Source organism: Fringilla coelebs, assembly GCF_963513975.1.
Source record: "Fringilla coelebs genome assembly, chromosome: 20".
In the NCBI taxonomy this organism is placed as follows: domain Eukaryota; kingdom Metazoa; phylum Chordata; class Aves; order Passeriformes; family Fringillidae; genus Fringilla; species Fringilla coelebs.
The window spans coordinates 3,004,387-3,026,646 of NC_140046.1; the positions used below are offsets into that span (position 1 = coordinate 3,004,387).

Here is a 22,260-nt window from a genome sequence, read left to right on the forward strand (position 1 = left end):
TTCCAGGAAAAAGGCAAAAGGAAGGCTCCTGCTCATGTGAGCTGTGCACCTGGGAGGGGAGTCTGCAGAGCTGTACAAGATAAAGTCATTTTAAAGCTTTTACCCCGTTTGGGCACTCACAGGCAGCTGGGCTGAGCTTTGGGGTGTGCTCCCCCCAGGAGCTGCAGCAAACACACCTCCCCTGACCCCCACCCTCCCATGGGCAGTGAGGAAATCCCAGCAAACTCCTTGGAGTGTTCCTTACCCTGAGCAGAGAGGTGGGGAGGGAACAGGAGCATCCCCAGGCTCCTCTGGTTCCTGCTGCCCCCTCCAAACTCACCCCAAGCAGAACAAAATGACAGCAAACACAGGGAGCACCTTCCCCATGGAAAATCCCACAGGAACCTCAGGGGACAGGCAGGTGCTGTGCCACTGCAAGGGTGTCACAGAGTCACCACTGGCAGCAGCTCCTGTCTGGGGTGGAATCTGAGGAAGGGCAGAGCTGGATCCAGGAGAAGGCAGCTCCATCTTCACCCCCCTCAGAGCCTGGTTCTGCTGCGGGCTCGGCGTTTGCCTTCAATCAAAAAAAAAATAAAAATAAAGGAAAGGAAATAAATAAATAAAGGAAAATTTTTGTTTGGAAAGCAGCGAAGGGGAGAGACTCCACCAAGTTATTTCATGTTGCTTTTGTGTGCTCAGTGCCGCTTTGAGAGCTCCCTAAAAATAATAAAGAGAACATCTCTGCATCATTAGTCCAGCAGTCAGGGCCCATTAGACTCGATTAAAGGAAGAAAAGCCAGGGGAAGGGAATGTGGGAAGGAGGAGAAATGAGGAGTGGTGCTGTTGAAGTGGTGCCTCAGTGCAGGCTCCCCAGGTCAGAGAGGAAGGCAAAGCTCAGCTCTGGGGGTGACAGGGCAGAGCTGCCACGAGACATTCCTGTTCTCCTGCTCTGGGCATGGGCAGCAGGCACAGCTGGGGATGGGCACAGCACAGCCCTGCTCTGCTCCAGATGTGGCTCCTGTTGGCTGAACAAGCCTGAGCTGATCCCTTCAGTGCCTGGCCAAGCTCAGGCTCTGCTGGGACTCGCTGCTCCTCCTCTTGGAGGAAGGGCAGGGGAAGCACAGCATTCAATGCCAAAAGAGGAGTCCCAAAGCAAATCCCTGCTGCCTGACAGCCCTGCTGAAAGATAACCACAGAACCTCTCCCTGTGTTTACAAAGGCTCCAAAATCCACTTTTCACTCCTGTCTTGCTGACTTCCCCTGCTCTTCCCTTGCTGCTTTGTTTGCAAGGCTGCCATCAACTCCTGCCCTCGGAGCTTTGTGCAAAATGCTGAATGGAAAGTTGGAGTGAGTGCAGTGCAGAGGGCAGAGAATGAGTCTGAGGAGGTGGGGACAGGAGGCCAGACAGGCTGTTTGATCAAAGCCCAAAGCACAGACCTCTGCAGTGGGAAAAGAGGCACAAAAATAGGAGTTTCATCCTCAGCAGCAGGCTTGTTCCCTGATAGATTGAGTGAAAGACCTGAGAGAATGAATCTTTGTCATCCCTCTATTTTGAAGGAAGAAGCCTTCAATTTAAAACTCCATAAAGAATTACAGGAGTAGTGAAAGTAATTTATTTTTTAGTTACTTGAGCCTTTATTCGCTTAACTCCAGGGCGGGCTTGAAAGAGCTGGAAATGTTTTGCTTCTTCCACTCGAGGATGGAAATATTTTAATTCCCTCAAACATGGAAGGGGGCACAGGCTTCTCCCGAGGTTGATATTTACAAATGCATTGTATCTGGAATGCAAACCTCAAATCATTTCCTAACGCTGCCACTACCCACAGCTATGTTTTATTTATAAGTACAGCAGGACCACTTGGTGCTCCGTGGATCTGAGGAGGCAGAGACAGCTCAAAGCTCCTCAGCCATGCAGGCACAATTCAATTTTTTTCACTTTGGGGAAGACAGACAACTTATCCTCCTTGGCAGCAGGAAAACTCAATCCCAGCTCTGAGCAAAAGAGCAGTGCCCAAAATGTGATGGGGCAGCCAGTGAAGGGAGCAGGGCTTGGCTGGGTGTGGGTGAGGATCCTTCCTTCCTCTCTGACCCCTCTGTCCTTCCCAAACTGTGCCCTAAATGCAGGCAGAGGGAGGAGGAGCAGGGCTTTCCCACCTCTTCCAGCCTGCTGCAAAACCAGCCCTGGAAATCCTCACAAACAAGGAACAAGCCTGAAAACATTCCAGCAAGGAAAACAAAAGTCAACTCCCCAAAGGCTGCCACAAAGTAAGTAATTAAAGAAATTACTACCTCATTTGGAGCCTAATTACTGTTAGGACATTTTTGGTTTTTTTTTCCTTTTTCCTAAGTGGAATGGAGCAGTCAGACCCACTGAAGCAAAATGCTACCTCCTCATGGTCCCTGAGGGAGCAAAGCAGACATCTGAGAAGAAGAATGGAAGTGAAAATAGAAGTTAAAGCATTAGCTTCAAAGATGCCCAGAGAGTTTCCTGCCACAACAATCAGGCTGGATGGCTCATGTATTAACAGCTTGAATATTTATGAGCAGAAGTGGATGCCTGGCCCAGCCAGGGAGGCACTGAGCCCACAGAGAGACACCACCTCCTTTCTAAATCCAGTCAATTCCTGAAAGACAGGGCATGAATCTCCCCAGATGAGGAGAGCTGGGAGCAGCACTCCCTGTCCATCCCCATCCTCTCTGCTCAGCCTCTCCCAGCTCAAAGGAGGCACCCAGGAGGTGCAGGAGCAGGGTTCAGGCTGCACCTGGGAACATCTGGGGATGCTGGCAGCCAGGTCTCACCCTGGAATTCCTCACCCCCACCCTTCTCTCAGCCCTGCAGAAGAGCCAGCTGCTGCTGCTGCACCACTCTTTAAGCATTAATGATTTAGACAACACACTGGCAGGCAGGCAGGGATGGGGAGGCTGTGATTTGCACTCAATCATTGGAGTTTCTCCCCTGGCTGCCTCTCAGGGCTGGTTCCAGCAGGAATCAGAGCTTTTCCAGCCCCATGCCAGGCTGGCTCCCCACTCCCCAGCTGCTGATGGCACAGCCAGCAGGATTCACCATTCCTGGGACAGATCCTGTAGGAGATGCTGGGAGCCCCATCAGCTCTGGCACCCATCAGTGCAGAACTTGCTGCTGATCTGAGGGGAGATGACTTTGCTCTCATTTACCCCCTGCATTTCTTATCTCCATTAAAAGCTCTCCCTGGGCTAATGAAAACCACTGCAAGATACTGATTATTTCTTTGTTTCATTCTGTTTGATATCCCCCATCCTTAATAAAAACATCATAATCAACACAAGTGAGGATTTTGCTCTTTTTTAAGGCATCTCTCAGCATCAGCTGTACAGCCAGAACAAGGTGAGTCACCTGCCCTAGCTGGGAGCAAGAGGAAAAAAGGAGACTTTGTGCTTCTTCCATATGTGCAAATTTCATTTTCTTTGGGATAAAACATTCTTCAGGACAATGAGTGTGTGACCTTCCTCTTGAAAGCTATCAGGTCAGAGCAGGCACCTCCAGGAGCTGGAGCTGCAGAAGGAACAGCAGCCCCTCGGAAAATGGGGCTTTAAAAAGGCTTTGAGAGCAGGTGGTAAAAAAAAATAAAATTTACAATAATAAAACTGGCAGCCTCTCAACTCACCACTCTTCTGAAACTTTGGCTCATGGGCTGAGGTTGCCAAAATCCCAGTGCAGCTCTGACAATGAGTCATTTTCTGACAAACTCCAGGCTTCATTATCAGCCTCGGCAAAGCCCAGGCGGAGCTGGAGCAGCGCGCTGGAAACCTCCAACCTCTCCTGAAGAGCTCCCTGTCCTCCCCTGGCCAAAACCCTGCTGCTGGCTTGTCCTTCAGGCTGAAAAGAGCCCAGGACAGTGAGAGCAGCTGCTTTTGCAGGACCTCTCCCCAGTTCCCTGCTCTGGAGGTGGCCTGGGATTTCAGGATGCTCTGAGAGCGGAGTCAGAGCAGAGGTGAGAAAAGAAGTGCAAAGGAAGAGCAACACCTGAGGTGATAATATGGAGCAAAAATTGCTCCTGACAGGGTGTTCTAAAGGTGCAGAAAATCATCTTTTAACAGCCCCATCCTGCAGCTGAGGATCAGCAGTTGAAATGAGGAAGGATCTTTGCCCCTTGCTCTGCTTTTGGGGCAGGGCAGAGCTCAGGGAATGCCCAGAAGGCAGGGAGGGGCTGGGAACCCTGAAATCCAGCACCCACCACTCTTTAAACACATCAACAGCAAGAGCAGCCTCTGTCTGTTGGCAAAGAGAGGCACCCAAAGTGCTGAAGCCCTCCCTGCCGATTTCCTGCCTCCCTGCCTGGATTTGGGGGGCCACAGAGCCCCTGCACCTGGCTCTGAACAAAGCAGCCCCTTCTGCAGGAAATAAATGACCCCAGACACAACAAAGATCTTTACAGAAACTCCCAAGGCAGCCAACCTGGCTTAACCTTTTCCTTAGCAAGATCCTCTCTACATCTCAGGGCCAACTTTAACTGGGCTCAGGAGATTGCTGCAGTTTTCCTTTTTTAAATATCAGCCCGTGCTGCCTGTCACTTCAGCTCTCCCCCATTTACAGGGGGAGATCCCTCTGGAAAGATCTGACCCCTGGTGCCAAGCTTTGCATATGTAGCTTTTAGCAGGAAAAATGGTTTTTCTTTTTTCCCTTTTTTTGGCCTCTGAAATAGTGTTTGCATGTTGGCTCAAAGGGCAGGCAGAGAAGCTGCAGAACACTGAGTACAAACACATTGTGCAGCAGTGGATGGATCCATCCATCCATCCATCCATCCATCCATCCAAGGCAGCCCCCAAGGGGTCCCCTGCTGGCCACCAACACCCAAGGACAGTGAGCAGGGTTCCAACCCCTGCAGCTCCTCTCACAAGCAGCAGGAATCCACCCTCTCTAATCCTGCACAACAGGAGCTTAAATTAACCCCCCCAGCCCAGGGCAGGCTCTGATCCAGGGGGAGGAAGGACAGAGCAGAAGAATCACTTGTTTGGTTCATCTGGTGAAAAACTAAAGGAAAACTGCCAGTCCCTGGAAGCTGGGGAGGGAGGGAGGGAAGAGCAGAGGAACGATTTTGTGCTGCCTGGTTCTAGCAGGAAGAAGGGGAGGGAGGGGGACCACGACTCCCTGGAGCACTGAAGGATGAACCTGCTCTCTTCTAATCCAATTTATGCCTCAACATGGCCAGCACCAAGCAGGCTCAGGAAGAACAGGAGAGGCAGTTCAGAGGGCAGGAATGCTCAGGAGGGAGGGGGCTGGGTGATAACTGGAGGGGTTAGTGACTAAATTAGTGGGAACTGCAGAGAGAACACATTTGCATCTCTTTCAGCTGCTTCAGGTGTGATAGCAGCCTCTGCTTTCCCAGTCACTTAATTGTTCTGAGGGTTTTGAGGGGGAAAAAGTGCCTTTCTTCTGCACTGCAGAGTTCTGGGAAGAGCCATGCTTGCCTTTAAGAGCAACCCCACTCCAGGAAAAATGTCACTCGGTCTCATAAAGCTGCTGGACTTTGCTTTGCTCCAGGAGAAGCTCAATCTGTTCTGCTGGCTCTGCAGGACACAGAGGAGCTCCAGAGCCCTGCAGGGCCCCAGCCCCAGGCTCTGAGTGCTCCTGGCCGTGGGTGTAGGCAGTTCCCACCCCAGACCATTACTCATGTTGCAGAAAAGGTTTTGCATTCAGGGAAGAAGGTGTGACACTGCGACAGCATCTGCTAACACCAAAAAAAAAAAAAAAAAAAAGAAGAAAAAAAGAAGCAGGGAAATGTGATCCAGGGGGCCACAGCTTTGTGTGCCTCTGGGAAAGCTGTGCTCCTAGGGGATTCAGCCCCCAAAAGCAGGGATGTGCCCAGAGAGGGGGTGCAGCTTACCAGGGGTGCCGGCGTCGCTGTGGCGCCGGTCCGAGGCGCGGTCGCTCTCCGTGGGGCTGAGCTCGGCCCCCTGCTCACTGCCCAGGCTGCTGTGGCTGCCCCACAGCTGGGGACACTGGGGGGGCTCCAGGGCTCTGCTCCTGGCCTGGCTGGGTCCCCTGGTGGGTGCTGCAGGGACAGGACAGAGATGTGTTGGGGAGCAGGAAGGGGGTGGTGTTGTGTTTATGGGAGGGAATGATGGATCTGGCTCCCTGTGCTCAGAAGGCTGATTTATTATTTTATTGTGTTGTATTAAAGAATGCTAAACTAAACTATCCTAAAGAATACAGAAAGGATACTTACAGCAGGCTAAAAAGATAATAATGAAAACTCTTTCCAGAGTCCCAACACAGCTCGGCCCCAACTGGCCAAAGAGTGAAAACAACTCACATCAAACCCAATGGAACAATCCCCAAACACATCCCAAAGGGGCAAAACACAGGAGAAGCAAATCAGGAAATTATTGTTTTCCTTTTCCTCTGAGGCTTCTCAGCTCCCCAGGAGGAAAATCCTGGGCGAAGGGATTTTTCCAGGAAATGTGAATGGCACAGGGTGCGGACACTGAGCTGGGTCCTGCAGGAGCAGGAACATCCCAGCTCCAGGCAGGAGCCCTCAGGAGCAGGGTCAGCCCCAGGTCTTGTGCTCTGCTCCCAGGAAACACCAGTGATGCCAGGGATGTGGTGCCAGGAGCTGTCACATTCACATTCTCTGAAAAATCCCTTCAGCCAGGATCTTTCTCCTGGGGAGCTGAGAAGCTTCAGAGAAAAAGGAAAACAATTTCCTGATTTGCTTCTCCTGTGCTTTGCTCCTTTGGGATGTGTTTGGAGATTGTTCCATTGGGTTTGATGTGAGTTGTTTTCACTCTTTGGCCAAACAGTGCCAAGCTGTGCTGGGACTCTGGAAAGAGTTTTCATTATTATCTTTTTAGCCTGCTGTAAGTATCCTTTCTGTGTTCTTTAAGATAGCTTAGTGTAGTGTTCTTTAATATAATATAGCATCATAAAGTAATAAATCAGCCTTCTGAGCACATGGAGCCAGGTTCATCATTCCTCCCTTCACCTGGGGGAACACAAAGACAACAAGGAGCAGTTCCCAGCTCCTGGAATGCTGCAGGCCATGGAAGGAGGCAGGGAGAAATCAAGAGCCAAACACTGAACATTTACACCTCCCACCCTCCAGCCACAAGGACAGGCAGCTCCTCACCCATTCCTGCTGGGAGCTTCCTCCCTTGAGAGCCCTTTGATCCCACGGGGACGGGTTTGTCATCCAGGCTGGAGGAACTGAGCTCCGAGTCGCTGTCACTGTCACTGGAAACCCCTGCAGGAGAGGAGAGAGACACTGGTTCAGCCCCTCCACAACACCTCCTATATATTATATTATATTATATTATATTATATTATATTATATTATATTATATTATATTATATTATATTATATTATATTATATTATATTATATTATATTATATTATATTATATTATATTATATTATATTATATTATATTATATTATATTATATTATATTATATTATATTATATTATATTATATTATATTATATTATATTATATTATATTATATTATATTATATTATATTATATTATATTATATTGTCATAGTTCATATTATGCCATAATTTATATTATGTCATAATTTATATTATATCATATTATATCATATAATATCATTATTTATATTATCATTTATACTATCATTTCTATTCTATTCTATTATATATTTTACATTATATTATCGTTTATATTCTATTCTATTCTATTATCATTTATATTCTATTCTATTCTATTCTATTATATTATAATTATGATTATATGATATATTATATTATGCTATCCTAAAACTATACTAAAGAAAGAGAAAGGACAAATCAGAAGGCTTTAACAGGAATGAATAATAAAAACCCATGACTCTTCAGAGTCTGACACTGCTGGCTCTGATTGGTCATTAATTAAGAACAATTCACATGGAACCAACCAAACATTCACCTGTTGGTACACAACGCCCCAGCCACGTTCCAAAGCAGCAAACACAGGAGCAGCAAGCAGGTAATTATTGTTTACATTCCCCTCTGAGGCTTCTCAGCTTCCCAGGAGAAAAATCCTGGGCAAAGGGGATTTTTCAGGAAATATCATGGTGACACGGGGGTGCTCCTGTGCCACTCCCTGCTGCTCCAGGCAGAGAGTTTCAAAGCTGCTTTTTCCCCTCTGTTTTCCTTCCCCCTGCATCCTGGCTCTCCTCCTGCTGCTTTCCACTCCCCATATTTTCCAAAAGAGCTGGAGGAGCCTCATTTTGCCAGACACAGCTTCCCATGCTGGCAGGTCATTTCCACTTTTCCATGCAATTATGCAAACACCTCTCCTGCTTACGCTGGTGTAAGAGATAACTCGACTGCCAGCTGCTCTGGGTAAAATAAAAACGGTGTTTTTCCCAATTCCTGGGTTTTTGTGGTGGTTTGATCTCAGAACAGAAATGGTGGGGCTGAGGAGGGAAGTAATGGGAAAAAAAAAATCTGTTTTTTGTTTGAGGGATTGCACTTCTCCATCTGAGCAGGCAGATCCCAGCTCTCCTGGAGCCACTTCAAACAGCAGGTCACAACTCCTGGGGAAAAGTACAAAAAAGTTGGTAACACTGCAACCTGCATTCAAGGATCTGTGCTACACAAAATATTTCATTTAAAAACAGAGGAATGAATACCTAAAGTGATGCTAACATCTCTGAGGATATTAAAGTTGGCAGGCAGTGTTATTGCAAAGCATTATTGAAGCTGGCCTGGCAGGCAGCTCCTCACACACAGCCTCACAGCCTTTCCCTGCAGGGAAAAAAGGCTCTTTTAAAAAGCTGGGGGGCTGCAGTGCTGGCTAAGAGTCCTCAAAGCAAAGGTTTGTCTGAAAAAACATCTTCATGACTACCTGGGAACTTTAGGTTCAGGAAAAACATCTTCAGAACTGCCTGGGAGAGGTGGGGAGTTCTATATAAACACTGCTAAAAACAATCCATACATTCCAGAATGGTTTTTTTTCCCTATATAATCCAAATCTCAGCTGCCAGACTCATTCTGACAATCTTATTGCTCAACTCTCTCAGAAAATGAAGTCCTGTTCCCCTTGGTCATCTTTTTTTTTTTTTTTTTTGCTCTCCTGGATTCACAAAATCCATTTCCTCAGAACAGCTCCTTCCTCCATGAATCCTGTGGAAATGCTGGGAGCCAGGATTTATTTGGAGAAGGCCCCAGTGAATCAGTGGAGGTGACTTTAGCTGCCTGTCCTCCTGCCATCCAGCAGCTCAGAGAGAGCCAGCACAAGAGGAAGAAAATATTAATGACTGGAAGGCACTCTCACCACAGGACCAGCCCTGTCTGCTCTCATTTCCTCTGCTGCCAACAAGATTGCCTTTCACTCCCTGCACCAGAGCCTCCCTTTCAGGTAATCCTTCATCCAAACCTTCTGCTGGCACTTTCCAGAGCCCAGAAGTATTAAATCTGGTGTTCCAGCAGTTGCTGATATATCAATAGGAGTTGTTGGACAGCTGTTCTTTCAGAGGATGGAACAGATTTATCCCTATCTCCAGCTGACTGGGAAAAAAAAAAAAAAAAAAAAAAGCTCACAAAACAAAATCTGCTGAGATAAAACTTGCTAGAAAAGCAATATTTCCACAGGGAATGGGTCACTCAGTGAGAGCCTGGAGCCCTGCAGCTGCTGGCAGAGCCCAGCTCCCTCCACACCTGGCTCAATCCCCAAGCCAGGGGCACACAGGGGATGCTAAAGGACAATTCTGGCCGTTCCTGTCCCCAAATCAGGACGTGGGGAGGCTGTGCTGAGGCCCAGGGGAAGGAGCACTTGGCTGGGGCTGGGATCTGGTGGTCAGTGTGTGTTTTTAGAGCCATCCCAGCTCCCTGGTGCTGCCAGCTCGGGCACACACAGCCCTTGGCACCTCCTGCAGCTGTCAGGAACAGCAAAAGCAGGTGGGGATGACAGCCCCAGGCTGAGCACAGCACCCAGATTTTTGGCAAGCACAGGGAGCAGGGAGGGTGACAGCTCCTGGTCACTGCAGGTGGGGCAGTGAGAGAAAATGAGGATTTTTACTGCCCCCCTGCCAGATCCCACCCCGTGCTGCTCCAAGAAGGCAGAGGTGCCTGGAGCCAGCCCTGGTCCCTCTCAGGAGCAGCACAAGCTGCAGCTTTGCCACTGCAAAGTTGGCAGGCTGGGTGGCACATCCCTCTCTGCTCCATCCCTCTCTGCTCCATCCCTCTCTGCTCCATCCCTCTCTGCTCCATCCCTCTCTGCTCCATCCCTCTGCCCAGGGCTGCTCCCTGCCTCTGGCACATCCCATTGCTTGGCAACAGGGATGGAACAGGAAAATCCCCCAGGGAGCAGCAGGCAGCCCTCCTGCCAAACAGGATCACCCTTCTGCTTGCTCCCCAAATTTCCCTGCAGGGCTCAGAGCCTGGATCAGGAAAGCCCTGCTGCTCCTGCTCCCTCCCCCTGACCCAGCTCAGAATCCCACCCACATTCCAGCACATGGAGCAGAGCTGCTGCCCAGCAAAAGAAATATTGCTGCCATTCTCCTCCTGACAATACATTTGTGCCTTAATTAATAGCAGGGTTCCCATGGCAACTGCTTGTTTATAGCAGAAAAACCGAAGGCACCAGCAAATCCCAGCGGCAGCGAGCACGGGAGGAACGCTGGGCGTGCAGAAATAAAACTTGTGCCTTCCACCCTCCTGCAGTGGGAGCAAATTCCCAGGTCCTGACACTGATCCCTCCCTTTTGAGGGGGGAAAAGGGACATTTGAGGGGGGAAAAGGGACATTTGAGGGGGGAAAAGGGACATTTGAGGTTTGGCAGCTCCTGGCATGGAGGATGCCCAGGGGCTGTGCAGGACTGGGCTGGTCCCACCTGACTTGAATCCCTGCAGAGCTCAGAGCTCAGGCTCCTTCAGCACCTCAGGGGCTGGGCAGGGCTGGCCAAGGGGATGGAAAGCCCAGGGAGAGCAGCCTGTGAGAGGCAGGAGTGTTCAATTCCCAGGAACATCCCGCCAAAGGAGCTCCAGGGCTGTGCTCCCAGCTGCAAGGACACGTCTGGGGGAGCCTGCAGGAGGTGTGAGCTGACAAATGCCATCAGCCAGGCACAGGGAAGCAGCTCAGCCCAGCTCCAGCTGCAGGTTCACCCTGGCAATATCAGGGATATCCACATTTCCACGGGGGAAGGAGCTGCCCTGCCCACGGCAGAGCTGGGGGATGACAAACTGCAGGAATCCCAGCGCTGGCAGCTTCAAAGGAGGTAAAAGGAGGGGGGAGATGCACAAACTCCCAGCTCCAGAGATGAATTACAGCCTGCAGTGCCCACTGAAAGCTGGCCAGAGGACTCACAGAGAAGGGCAACGGGGAAAGAAAGCAGCGGAAAATAAAGCCATAAATTAATATTACCCAAGCCATAAAGCAGCAGCCAGACAAACATCAGAGAGCGGGGACAGAGGCAGCTCACCACCCACATCAAAGCTCACCAAAGGTCACTTTGCTGTCCTCCCCCTGCTCCTGCCTGTATTTATGGGGAAGCCTTCTCCAAAAAAAGAGAACTCAGCTGAAAAGCTGAACGAAGCAGCGGGCCAGGCCTGGGCTCAGCAGCTTCAGCTCTTCATGTTTTCTCTATCATGTGAGCAAAAAACAAGCTCATCAATCAGTCCCTCTGCTAAGACAACTCCTTCCAAGCATCTCCTGGAGGGCAACACAACCATCTACTGTTGATCTAATTTGTCTTTAATTACAAAAGTTACAGTAGGGCTGGGAGTGCTTTCTTAGCTGGGCCCTGGAGAGCAGGTTTGTAAACCCAAGGCTCCTGAGGTTTCTTTATTAAAAGGTTATTTCCCCCTGCACTCCTGCTAAGTGGAGGAGTGCGTGCAGCTGGCTCACTCGAGAGGTCTTCTCCAGCTGAGGGGATCTAACAGCAAAAAACAGAAGGGGAGAGGCCAGACAGCTCTGCTAATCCACACAGAGAGAAAGGAAATCAAAGCAGAGCTGGCAGCAGCTCTGATTCTGCAGCACTCACACGCTGGCAGAGCAGCTCCTAACCTGGCTCACAGTGACTTGAGGAATGTGCCCAGCAGAGCTGCAGTAGTGGGGAGCAAGGAGGGAGGGAATGAGCCTGGTTTGGGTCAGCCTTGGCTGCACAGTGCTGTCCAGCCCTGGCACAGCCCCTGGGCTCAGCAGCTCCTCAGGAGAAGGGAAAAAAACAGCGGGGTGAGGGCTGCAAGGAACGGAGGGAATGCAGGGACGGAGGGAATGCAGGGACGGAGGGAATGCAGGAAATGCAGGAATGGAGGGAATGCAGGGATGGAGGGAATGCAGGGATGGAGGGAATGCAGGGACGGAGGGAATGCAGGGATGGAGGGAATGGAGGGAATGCAGGGATGGAGGGAATGCAGGGATGGAGGGAATGCAGGGATGGAGGGAATGCAGGGCTGCACAGGCACCCCTGGAGGACCAGGACTAATCTGAGCCGCCAGCGTGCGCTCGAACATCAGCCAATCCTCCAAAACCCACCCCAGGAAACTCCAGCATCCCCCTGGGGAGCACACCACACCTCGTGGGACAGCACCCCTAACACAGAACCTCCCTGACTGCTGGGAATCAAGGGGATGAGCCAGATCCTTCTCCCACCTGCCTCCCAGGTGGGATAACCAACCTTTTCCCCTGGCCCAGGGGAAGGAGCGGCTGCTGCCGACGCTCTCGGGCTCGCCCTGCCAGGGCTGTGCCTGCAGCTCCAGGGCTCTGCTGCTGCTGCTGCTCTTCAGAGGTGCGATGTACTTGGGCAGCCCTTTGTAGAACCACGCCCCAGACCTCTTCCAGACCTGCCAGACACACAGACAGGACAGAGTGAGCTCCCCACCAAGCTCAGCCCAGCCGCTCGCGCTGATCCCGAATTCCTGCCCGGATCCATCTCTGCTCCTCCTTGCACAGCTGGAAAACCCCAGCTGGGAGGAAGCAGCAGGTATGGATGGGAGGAGGAGCAGGAGGTGATGGCAGAAGTGCTGCCCCATGCTGGACCCACAGCACAACCCCACAGAGCAATCCAGGCCGAGCCAGGTCTGCATAACGAGCTTGAGAAGCCCAGAACAAGAAGAACTCTCAAATAACCTGAACCTGCAGCAGGAAATGGACCCCGAGCACTAAACTGTAATATCTGCTGTAAGAACAGCCTCTCCTCTCCAATTTAGCTTTAATGCAGCTCTTGATGAAGGCACTCTATTAAGTATATTTAATATAAAGCCTGCTGTAAGCCAGGGGAAGGGAGAAGGGTGGCGGCTCAGACAAGGAGAAATGGCCTCTTACAAACCTAATTCTTGTGTGCCTTCCAGCAGCCTGATAATGAGCTAATGACACAGCCAGGGCAAAAATAAGTTAACACAGTAAAAATATAATTTTTTACTCCTTGCACTTCTGCTCAGAGTGGAGGAGATCAGCAGTGTTCCCACTCCAAGCTCCCAAAGCACTTTACACACAGTTTCATCACGATGGCAGTGGGTGCAAACGCAGATATCCCTGATTGCAGCAACACATTTGCAATTTGCCTTTGGAGCTCAATGAAAGCAGAGGGCAGTGACAAAAGCTGACACTCAGGAGGACACCTGTAGTGACAAAATCTGACATTCAAAAAGCAAGACAGCAGCAGCACCACCACACTGATGGTTGCCTGGCTCCCAGAGCCACCAAGAGAGCTCAAATCTCTGTGTCTGGGGTCTGGAAAGCCAAGGGCAGGTGATCTGAATGCAGAGGGGGAGCTGGGGATGTGGTTTTTTAAAGGAATCCACCCAGCAGGAGAGGAAAGCAGAGCAGGGCTGTGACCCAGGACACGTGCAAGGCTCGTGCATCACAGCAGGGTCTGCAAAGCAGCAGGTGAGAGCATCCTGCAGCTCCACCAACGTAACCAGCCAGCAGGAGGGCGAGTCTGCCGCCCAGGAAAAGAGCTGGGAAGCCAATTTCCCCGAGACTGCAAGCTGTAATTCTGCAGAGGGGGTTTGGCAGGCAGGACGCCCCAGCAGCTCCTCCTCTGCTCTGCCAACAGCCACAGTGACCCAGCCAGGCGAGGCACAGGCTGACACAGCTCCTTCTGTCCCTTCTGCTGGCACGTGGGGACTCCCAGCAGTTGGTGCAGCGTGTCAAGCAGCACATGGACCCTGCAGGAACAGGCTCTGCCTGCTGGGAGTCAGGAAATGCAACAGATTTTGAAGGGTGGGACAGATATCCCTGCACGGAGCTCAGGCACATGCAGGAGCTGCAGGCTGGGCAAGCCCAGGGGTGCCTGAGGAAGGCTGGAGGTTTTGGGAGCAGCTGCACCCACAGGGCAGGGCAGGAGAACGGGGACAGGGGTGGAATTATCCATCCCTGACACACACTGGGGATCTGGTGCACACACACACCTTCCCTGGATGGACTGCTGGGCAGGAAACAGCCCTCTGGTACAGTCACTCTCTGAACAGACCTTGCAACATCTGTAATTTAATTTGAAGCACTGGAGAGACCTATTATCTTCAGGCCAGCTCCAATTTAGACACACCATAAAACCAATCAGACACGGCAGGGGGGGCTGGAACAAAGGCTGGGCACCCCCAGGTTCCTCACTACCCCAAAGCAAGTCGTTACAGAAAGAGTTAATGACATAACACACCCAGCTCTGATGTGCTAATACTACTATAAAATTGATTCTCTGCATACATATTCCCTTTAAATTGGTGCTTCTAATAGAGTTTGGTCCTATTATGGCAGCAGGAAAATTGTTTTGAAATCAGCTCTGAAATAGCTGCAGCAAGATGCTCTCCTCTCCCCTGGACAGATCCAGTCCCTCTGCCCCTCCAGGTCTGCAGCACAGCCCATCCCAAAGGACCAGGGATCACATCCTGCCCTGCACACGGGGCAGTTTGAGCATCCTTGGATCAAAAGTCCGTGTTTTGATCCATGGTTGATGTTGGTGACTGCTATTGATGGCATTTGATTGATGGCCAGAGTGGCCTGACAGCAAAGTCCTTGCTTGATTTTAAATTAATACACCTGTAACAGAGCCTTGAGAATAAAATTCTTATTTATCAGCAGGAGTTCACTCCTGCCAAGGAAGGGAGGATGTCGCTCCCAGCAGTTCCCATTAAGGTGGAATTTGTTCCCCACAGCAGTCTGAGTTTGGGTGGGGCTGGAATGTCACCAGGGAGAGGGACAGCCGTGGCCAAGACAGATAAATGCCTTTTATAACCCTGATAATATTCCCATTAAAGCTGCATCAAGCCATCACTGCAGCCATGGAGTGACACACGCAGCAGCAGATGGGGATTTTATCGAGCATTTCCAAGAGCAGCCTGGAAATGGGACCTGACACAGAATCACTGGGCCCTGGTGAGACTCATGTTGCTGCTCTGAGTGCTAAAACAAGCTCCTGAACAGGGAAAACATCGGGGCTTGCTGATAAAGAGGTGGATCACAGCTGAGGGAATCACAACAAACACTCACAGCCTCCCCAGAGTCCTCCTCACCAAACCACAGCCCCTAAATGGAGATGCTTAGGAAAGATCTTTGCTGCAAAGACACATTTTGCTCCACCACCTCCTGTCTGTGCCAGTCCCCACCCTGCAGCCCTTTCCTTCACAGCAACCTGGGCTTGGTGACAAAGCCAAATTTTGCTCCATCACCTCCTGTTTGTTCCAGTCCCCATCCTGCAGCCCTTTCCTTCACAGCAACCTGGGCTTGGTGACAAAGCCACATTTTGCTCCACCACCTCCTGCTTGTGCCAGTCCCCACCCTGCAGCCCTTTCCTTCACAGCAGCCTGGGCTTGGTGACAAAGCCAAATTTTGCTCCATCACCTCCTGTTTGTTCCAGTCCCCATCCTGCAGCCCTTTCCTTCACAGCAACCTGGGCTTGGTGACAAAGCCAAATTTTGCTCCATCACCTCCTGCTCATGCCAGTTCCCACCCTGCAGCCCTTTCCTTCACAGCAACCTGGCCTTGCTGAGAGGAAAACCACCCCCTTTTACCCTCCCATGCTGACACCAGCCATACCAAAAGGTGGGGAAGCAGCTCCCCGTGGGCTGCAGTGAAGAAAAAGGCCCCTGCAGATGCAGGCACCCTGGGAGGACCCTGCTGGCAGGTCCTGCCTGCAGCACATCCCCACCCAGCCCCTCTGTCCCAGCCCTCCCAACTGGCAGCAGGGAGGGAGCCAGAGCTCCTCAGCCTCGTTATTTGCATTCATCTGCTTTTCCACAACACAGAGATCTCCAATTACATTATTTACAGCGAGCTGCTGTCGACTCCCACATTGGGCACTTGAGGATGAAGGAAATTAAAAGGCAGTGGAATTACCATTCCCAGCTTTGTTTCTGGAACAGCAGAATCCATCCGCCCTGACCCCGACGTTTCTCGAGCTGCAGCGCCTGCCAGCCTTCAACCATTTATCATCCCCCTTTCAATCAGGCCTCTTTTTTTTCCCCCCCTCTATTCTAGAGGACACTATTTTGAGTCTAACTACCCGCTGCCACCCCCAAAATAATATGGCAGAGGCTATTGATGAGTTCTTTCAATTGCAAGCAGGTGCACATCTGCTCCTATTCAATGCAAAGTCACCCAAAATAAACACCCCGCTCCATTCCTGGGGTGTTTTGCCAGGAAATCGTCATGCCAGGCAGGAATAACCCCGAGCTATGTTGCTTTACAGTTTTCCAAGTGGTAGGAGTGGATATTTGGAAAGGGAAGCCCCGGGGGCAAAAGGGGAGGAGATGACTCTGCTCCTCCTGCACAAAAATCTTCGTGTGATAAACTGAGAAATGCAGCCAGCCTTGAAAATGCTGTCTAGTGAAGGAGAAGGAATGAAAAGGAAAGTGAAGCAGAGAGGGCAAATTAAAACTTTGAACAGGTCCCAGGTAGCTGACACTCTTTTTCATATTCAAGGCAGTTTTTATAAAAAAAAGCTTTCCCCCCCTACCCCATTGAAACTGCTTTCATTATCCCTACAATTCTGGATGTGTCAATTCAAATGTAAATGTGCACAAATGCTTCCAAGAGGATTTTAATTACAATGATAGCACCACTAATTATGGATATAGGTATAAAAATATATGTGTAAGGGGTAATTCAGGAAGGTGCTCTGCAGAATCTGCTGCTACCAGTCAAAATAAGGCTGTGCAGAGAGTCAGAGGGCTGGGCAGGGATTTGACAAAACCCAGCAGGTCCCTGTTCCCCTTCAGGCCAGGAGGTGACAGGCAGATTTCAGGCAGTCCCAGCTAATTCAGGATGGGCAGGGAATCCTTCCAGCTGTGGATTCACCAGCAGCACTGCTGCCAGGCCAGCTCTGCCAGCTGCTGCCCCAGCCCTCAGCACTGCAGGAGCTGCTCCCTTTCTGCCCAGGGATCCCATTCCCAGGGAGTTCCACTGCAAACCCAGGGCTGCAGGCAGGGATCAGCATCCCTGAGCTCCCACAGATCCAGGGGATCACACCTGACTGCTGAAAGGAGAGGCAAGATCAAAGAAAGGCAGGAGAGCAGGGAAGGAGGAAGGGAGATTCCTGCCCTCGGAAGTGAACCCGAGCTTGGCTGAATTTGCTTCCACCTTTGCCTGCAGGAGCACTGAGCCACAATCCACAGCATCCAGAAGCACTGCAAAGGAAAACACCCACAGAATCCTGGAAAAACAAAGGAGGGTTTCCCACAGCTCCCTCTGCAAACAGCTGGGACAAATGGGGAGGGAAGCAGGTGAGGTCTGGCTTCTCCAGGATGGTGGGTGCTGGGGGATGCTCCCTTTGCAGACCTGCCCCTGCCCATCCCCTCTACTCTGTCTGGGATGCCTGGATGCAGCCAGAACCCCAGGAAGCAGCAGGCAGAGCCCATCCCTCACCCCCACTCTCCAGAAAGAAGAAGGTGCCAGAGCAGCTCTGCAGCACAGCCCTCCCAGAGGAGCTTCCCAAGGACACAGAGAGCAGCAGAGAGGCTGAGCTGGGACCCCAGAGGGATCTGTGGGCACCCAGCACTGGGCTCTGACTGGAGAGCTGATGTTCCCACAGCCCTGGAGGTGGTTTTGACCCAGGCTGGGTGATGGTTTAATCACAACCATGCCAGCACTGCAAAAAGGGGACTCTAACCTCAACCCTAAGGTGTCACTAAACTTCTGCTGGCTTCATTCCAGCCTGCAGGGCTAAATAACAGCATGGGAAATGAAGGGATGAAAAGGTGTGGATACTGCCCCAGGCTGCAGCTGTCAGGGATGGCCAACCCCAGCAGCCTCAGATCCTGCTGGGCCACGTTTATTCTGATTTGCCCCAATTTCCTCGGCCAAGATTTCTCTAATTCTCAGTTCCCAAACCCCCAGAATAAAGGCAGGGAATGCAGGAAGGCACAGGGGGTGGATGATTTGATGTCTGTGACCCTCCCAACCTTCTCCTGTTCAGGGCAGCAGCAGCAAGCAGCACAAATAAAAAAGGAGACAGACTTGAACCCACCTCAGAGGGAATTGGAAAATAAAGCAGAAGCTAAGGGTTGAGAGGCAAGTTGAGGCTGTGATTTAGTCTAAGAAGGAAAGGTCCATCCATTTTCCTCAGGGATGCACTTGGGCTGTACCTCAGGGCTCACAGAGTGAGTGCTGAAGGTCATCATACCCCACACATAACACGTGCTGGACACATCAATATTCTCTGTCCACTGACCAGGGTACTTATTATTTTTTAAGAAATAGAAAAAAAACCCACAGTGGTACAGAGAGATTGGAAAAAAACAAGAGAATAAAGGAAATAAAGCAAATTTTAGTCCCTGCGTTTCCCTGCAGAGCACAGAGAATACCTGCACCTGCCTCAGTCTCTATTTTGGGATCTCTATCTGGAATTCAAAACATCTAGATGATTCAGTGTATCAAATTGTTATCAAAATCCAGAGAGCTGGAATGCTCTCTTCCTGCCCTACCCACACTGCTGCTGATAATTTAAATTATCAGCATCCACGTATCCCTCATTTTACCTGAACATGGACTTTGTGGGTGCTCCCACACACAAAAAAAAAAACCTCTAATGTAAAACCTAAACAATGCAAAGTTTCCACAACTAATTAGAAAAAATTCAGCACCTCCAACACCTGCACAAACACTCTGACTGCGCTTCAAGAATTGATCCAGCAGAGCCCCCAGGTTCCACAGCTGGTCTGAAACGGCCAGACTGGATTGATGCTCAAGGACCACAAGCCAAAGCCCAGAATAAATTGATGGGAACAAGTGAAAATCCATCAGTAATCACAGAACAAATTCACAGACTTCACTTCAGCACAGAGCAGCGAGCCCTGATGTTGGGGGATGCTGGCTGGCAGACAAGAATTGAGGCAGACCATTACTTTTCTCTCTTTTTTCTTTTTTTTTTGCAGTGTAAAGTCAAGGATGAAGGATATAAAAATTTAGAGACCTGCATTAGAAGTCTCACACACTGGCAAGTTATGGGATTTTGCAGGCAGGGAGGAAAACAGATTTAAAGGCTGCAATTCTAGTTATTTTTAGTGGGACAAATATTGCAGTTATGCTCTACATCTCTCAAGCTGTATTAAAAAAAACAGTTAGCCAAGTTTATTTGCCACAGAGTGAGGAGGGAAAGGGTGCAAGGGAACAACTTCTTTATGGCCAGAGCTAGAAAAATCCCACAAAGTCAGGCTCCAAGTGTGGTTTTTCCCCTTCACCCCCCACAAAACAAAGTTGTCACCACTGTGTGTGTTTGAGCCTGCCTGGCCTCCAGCCAAGCCTCCCAAATCCCATTATCTGCCTTGCAAGGCGCAGGGAAGAGCCCACACAGGCTGTGCACAGCTTTGGGGTGGCAGGTGGATGCTCTGAGCCCCAGCTCCCCACAGCTGGGTTTTACCTCTCTCTGCTCACTGCAGATCTTGCACAGCCACAGGGGACGTTTCTGGGCTCCAACAGTTTCTATCCCACACTTGGTGCAAACTTTCTGAAACAAGGAGAGAGAAAAAAAAAGGAAGAAAAACAAAAATAATTAAAAAAAAGAGGTGGTGTTAGTAGCTCCCCACAGCCCTGGGGGGAGAGAAGGTTGAGAAGCAACAGCTCTGCTTGAATCTCCTTAAAAACCTCAACCATGGCACAAATTCCTTGTTTTTCCTGGAGAACCACTGCCTGCAGGAAGATGCTGCAGGGCTGCAAGGAACTGGGCTAAACCAAACCCCACCACCCACAGGGGAATTTCCAGAGCTGCTTTTCCATTCCCCTGGATCCCAACCCTCAGTCTCTGCAAGCAGGCACAAGGGTGAGACTGGGGATGTTCTCCTTCCTCCTCTAACACACAAAGGGAGGTTTTCCCCTCCATCTCAGCACTCTCTCCTCCACCTGGGGCTGTTCAGCAGGTGGCCATGGCCATGGTCACACACATTTCCTGGGTGTCTCTGGCCCTGCACAGCCCTTTCTGCTGTCTCTGCTGGCATCCCAGCCCATTTCCAACCTGAATCACCCAACCTTACATAATGAAGCTGATGCCTATCAGCCCTGGCAGCACAGCCTGAATGAGAAATGGGATGAATCCTTTGATCCTCACCGAGGGAAAACCACTCACCAAAGGAGAGCAAAAGCCTGCTGAGATACAGGTGAGGATTGGATCTGTTCCCAGATTCACACATCCCCCACACCAGGCTGCTGCTCTGCCCAGGGAGGAAGGTCTCATCCTCCCCATCCCACTTTTCCTGCCCTCATCCTCATCCTCCCAGAGAAATAATGAACAACTTGTTGAGCCCGGAGCATCACCCCTCAGCAAGGCCAAGCCCAGGGGGATTGGCAGATTCGGCCACAGACAGCGCCTAAAAGAGCCCAAACAACCCAAACCCAAACCCCAACCCCGAGGGAGCAGCTCGGTCCGCAGCACCCTCCAAAATCCCGGTCCCCGCACGGATAGCTCATTCAAACGCTCCCTCTAGTGGAAATTCCCAACCGATTTTACTCCCAGCCACCAATTCTGAAAAATCCCAGCATCAAAACGCTGTTTTCCTCCTCCTCCTCTGCTCTGGGAAATTGAGCATCACTCAGAACCCCTCGGAAGAAGACATAAAAATCAAGGGCACTAAACGCAGCCCCATTTCTCATTAAACAGGAGACAAAGCACTTTCCTCTCCCACTCCTCCCTCACCTTTCACTCATGACATCAATCCCCTCTGCATGGTAAAGCACCCCGGGCTTTGTCTCACTCCTCTATTGTTAACACATCTGGCTTGGCTTTGCATGCACCTTTGTCTTGCCACAATTATTTCCCAGATAATAAAAACCAATATTAAAAGCATTCTTTCCAAAGCAGCAAGTGGCACTTAGAAGATGCATCAGGAGGGATCTGCTGAAGGTAAATTCTTTGCTGTGTTTCAGGTGCATCATTACAATTCCTGCTTTTGAATTAAATGTGCTGCAATGACACGGTACCAGAGCAGCGCCTGCCAGAAAAATATGAACTTTAAAAAATCCATAATTCCCTGACAAATTGCTTATTGCACACAGCACTCCATGAGTGATGGATATCCCTGGACAAGAGGGAACAAGCAGTTCACTCTGTGCTCTGCTGAAGGCTTGGCTGTTCCCTGAGTTCACTGCATTAAAAAGCAGGAGGGGACAAGCCCAGGGCACCCAGGCAGAATTGCCTTGGGCTAGCAGAGAGCTGAAAAGTGCAGCCAGTCTGAAATGCACCCTGGAAAAGCAGGAGCTCACTTAAATCAACCAGGATATGAACGCTGCTGAACTGCCCAACAGACTCCAGACAAAAAGGGAATTAAAAAAAAGAAAAAGAGAAAGAATCCAGCTTTTCTCTGGGGTTTTCTGGTCACAGCCCTCCTCAGGGACAGGTTCATGCTGTCCCAACCAGCTGAGGGTCCCTCCTGGGAAGGGTCTGAAGCAGCCCCTGCCTCCTCAGCAGCTCAGGGGTCACAGGAGATGGGTTCAAGAGCCCCATGGCAACGTGACTTAGCTGGCTGCTGACAAGGTGAGGGCAGAACTGCCAGGGGAAGAAGGCAGGAACAGAGCACATCCTGTTATTCCACATGCCTGAAGTACAGGAAACAGCCCGGAATCTCCTGCCTGTCACCCACCCTTTGCTGCCCACAGCGCTCAGAGACCACGCTGCTCCCATCCAAACCCAACCTCCCCCTCCCCACTGCTGCTTCCTTCCACAGCCCTCCCCTAAAAGCTGCTTTCCCCACGGTTTAGGACCCAGAGGCTCCAAGATTTGTGCTTCTTTCCCCAGGCACTGCCTTAGAAGGAATTCTCTGCACAATCCCAGTGATTTCTGTGGCTCCCAAGCCAGCAGTGCCACAGAAGGTTGTCCCCCGTGGTCCAACCACCAGTCCATGATAGTTTTTACTTAAAAAAAAGGTGAAAGCAGC

At 50.5% G+C, this 22,260-nt stretch overlaps 1 protein-coding gene across 4 annotated transcripts in view; it reads right to left on the reverse strand.

Moving 5' to 3' along the window:
* Window positions 1–211: 211 nt before the first annotated feature.
* RPH3AL (rabphilin 3A like (without C2 domains)) overlaps window positions 212–22,260 on the reverse strand; it is a 32,595-nt gene continuing 10,546 nt past the window's right edge. For 3 of the 4 annotated variants that reach the window (XM_084219345.1, XM_084219342.1, XM_084219343.1), the window contains 4 exons: window positions 19,755–19,841; window positions 12,576–12,741; window positions 7,086–7,199; window positions 5,549–6,011 (listed from right to left, as the gene is read on the reverse strand). In XM_084219345.1, coding sequence (XP_084075471.1) covers window positions 5,797–6,011; window positions 7,086–7,199; window positions 12,576–12,741; window positions 19,755–19,841 — 582 coding nt within the window. In that variant the 3' untranslated portion in view covers window positions 5,549–5,796. Of the gene's footprint in view, window positions 554–5,548; window positions 6,012–7,085; window positions 7,200–12,575; window positions 12,742–19,754; window positions 19,842–22,260 lie in introns of those variants that run through there. The other variant, XM_084219344.1, reaches the window with a different exon arrangement.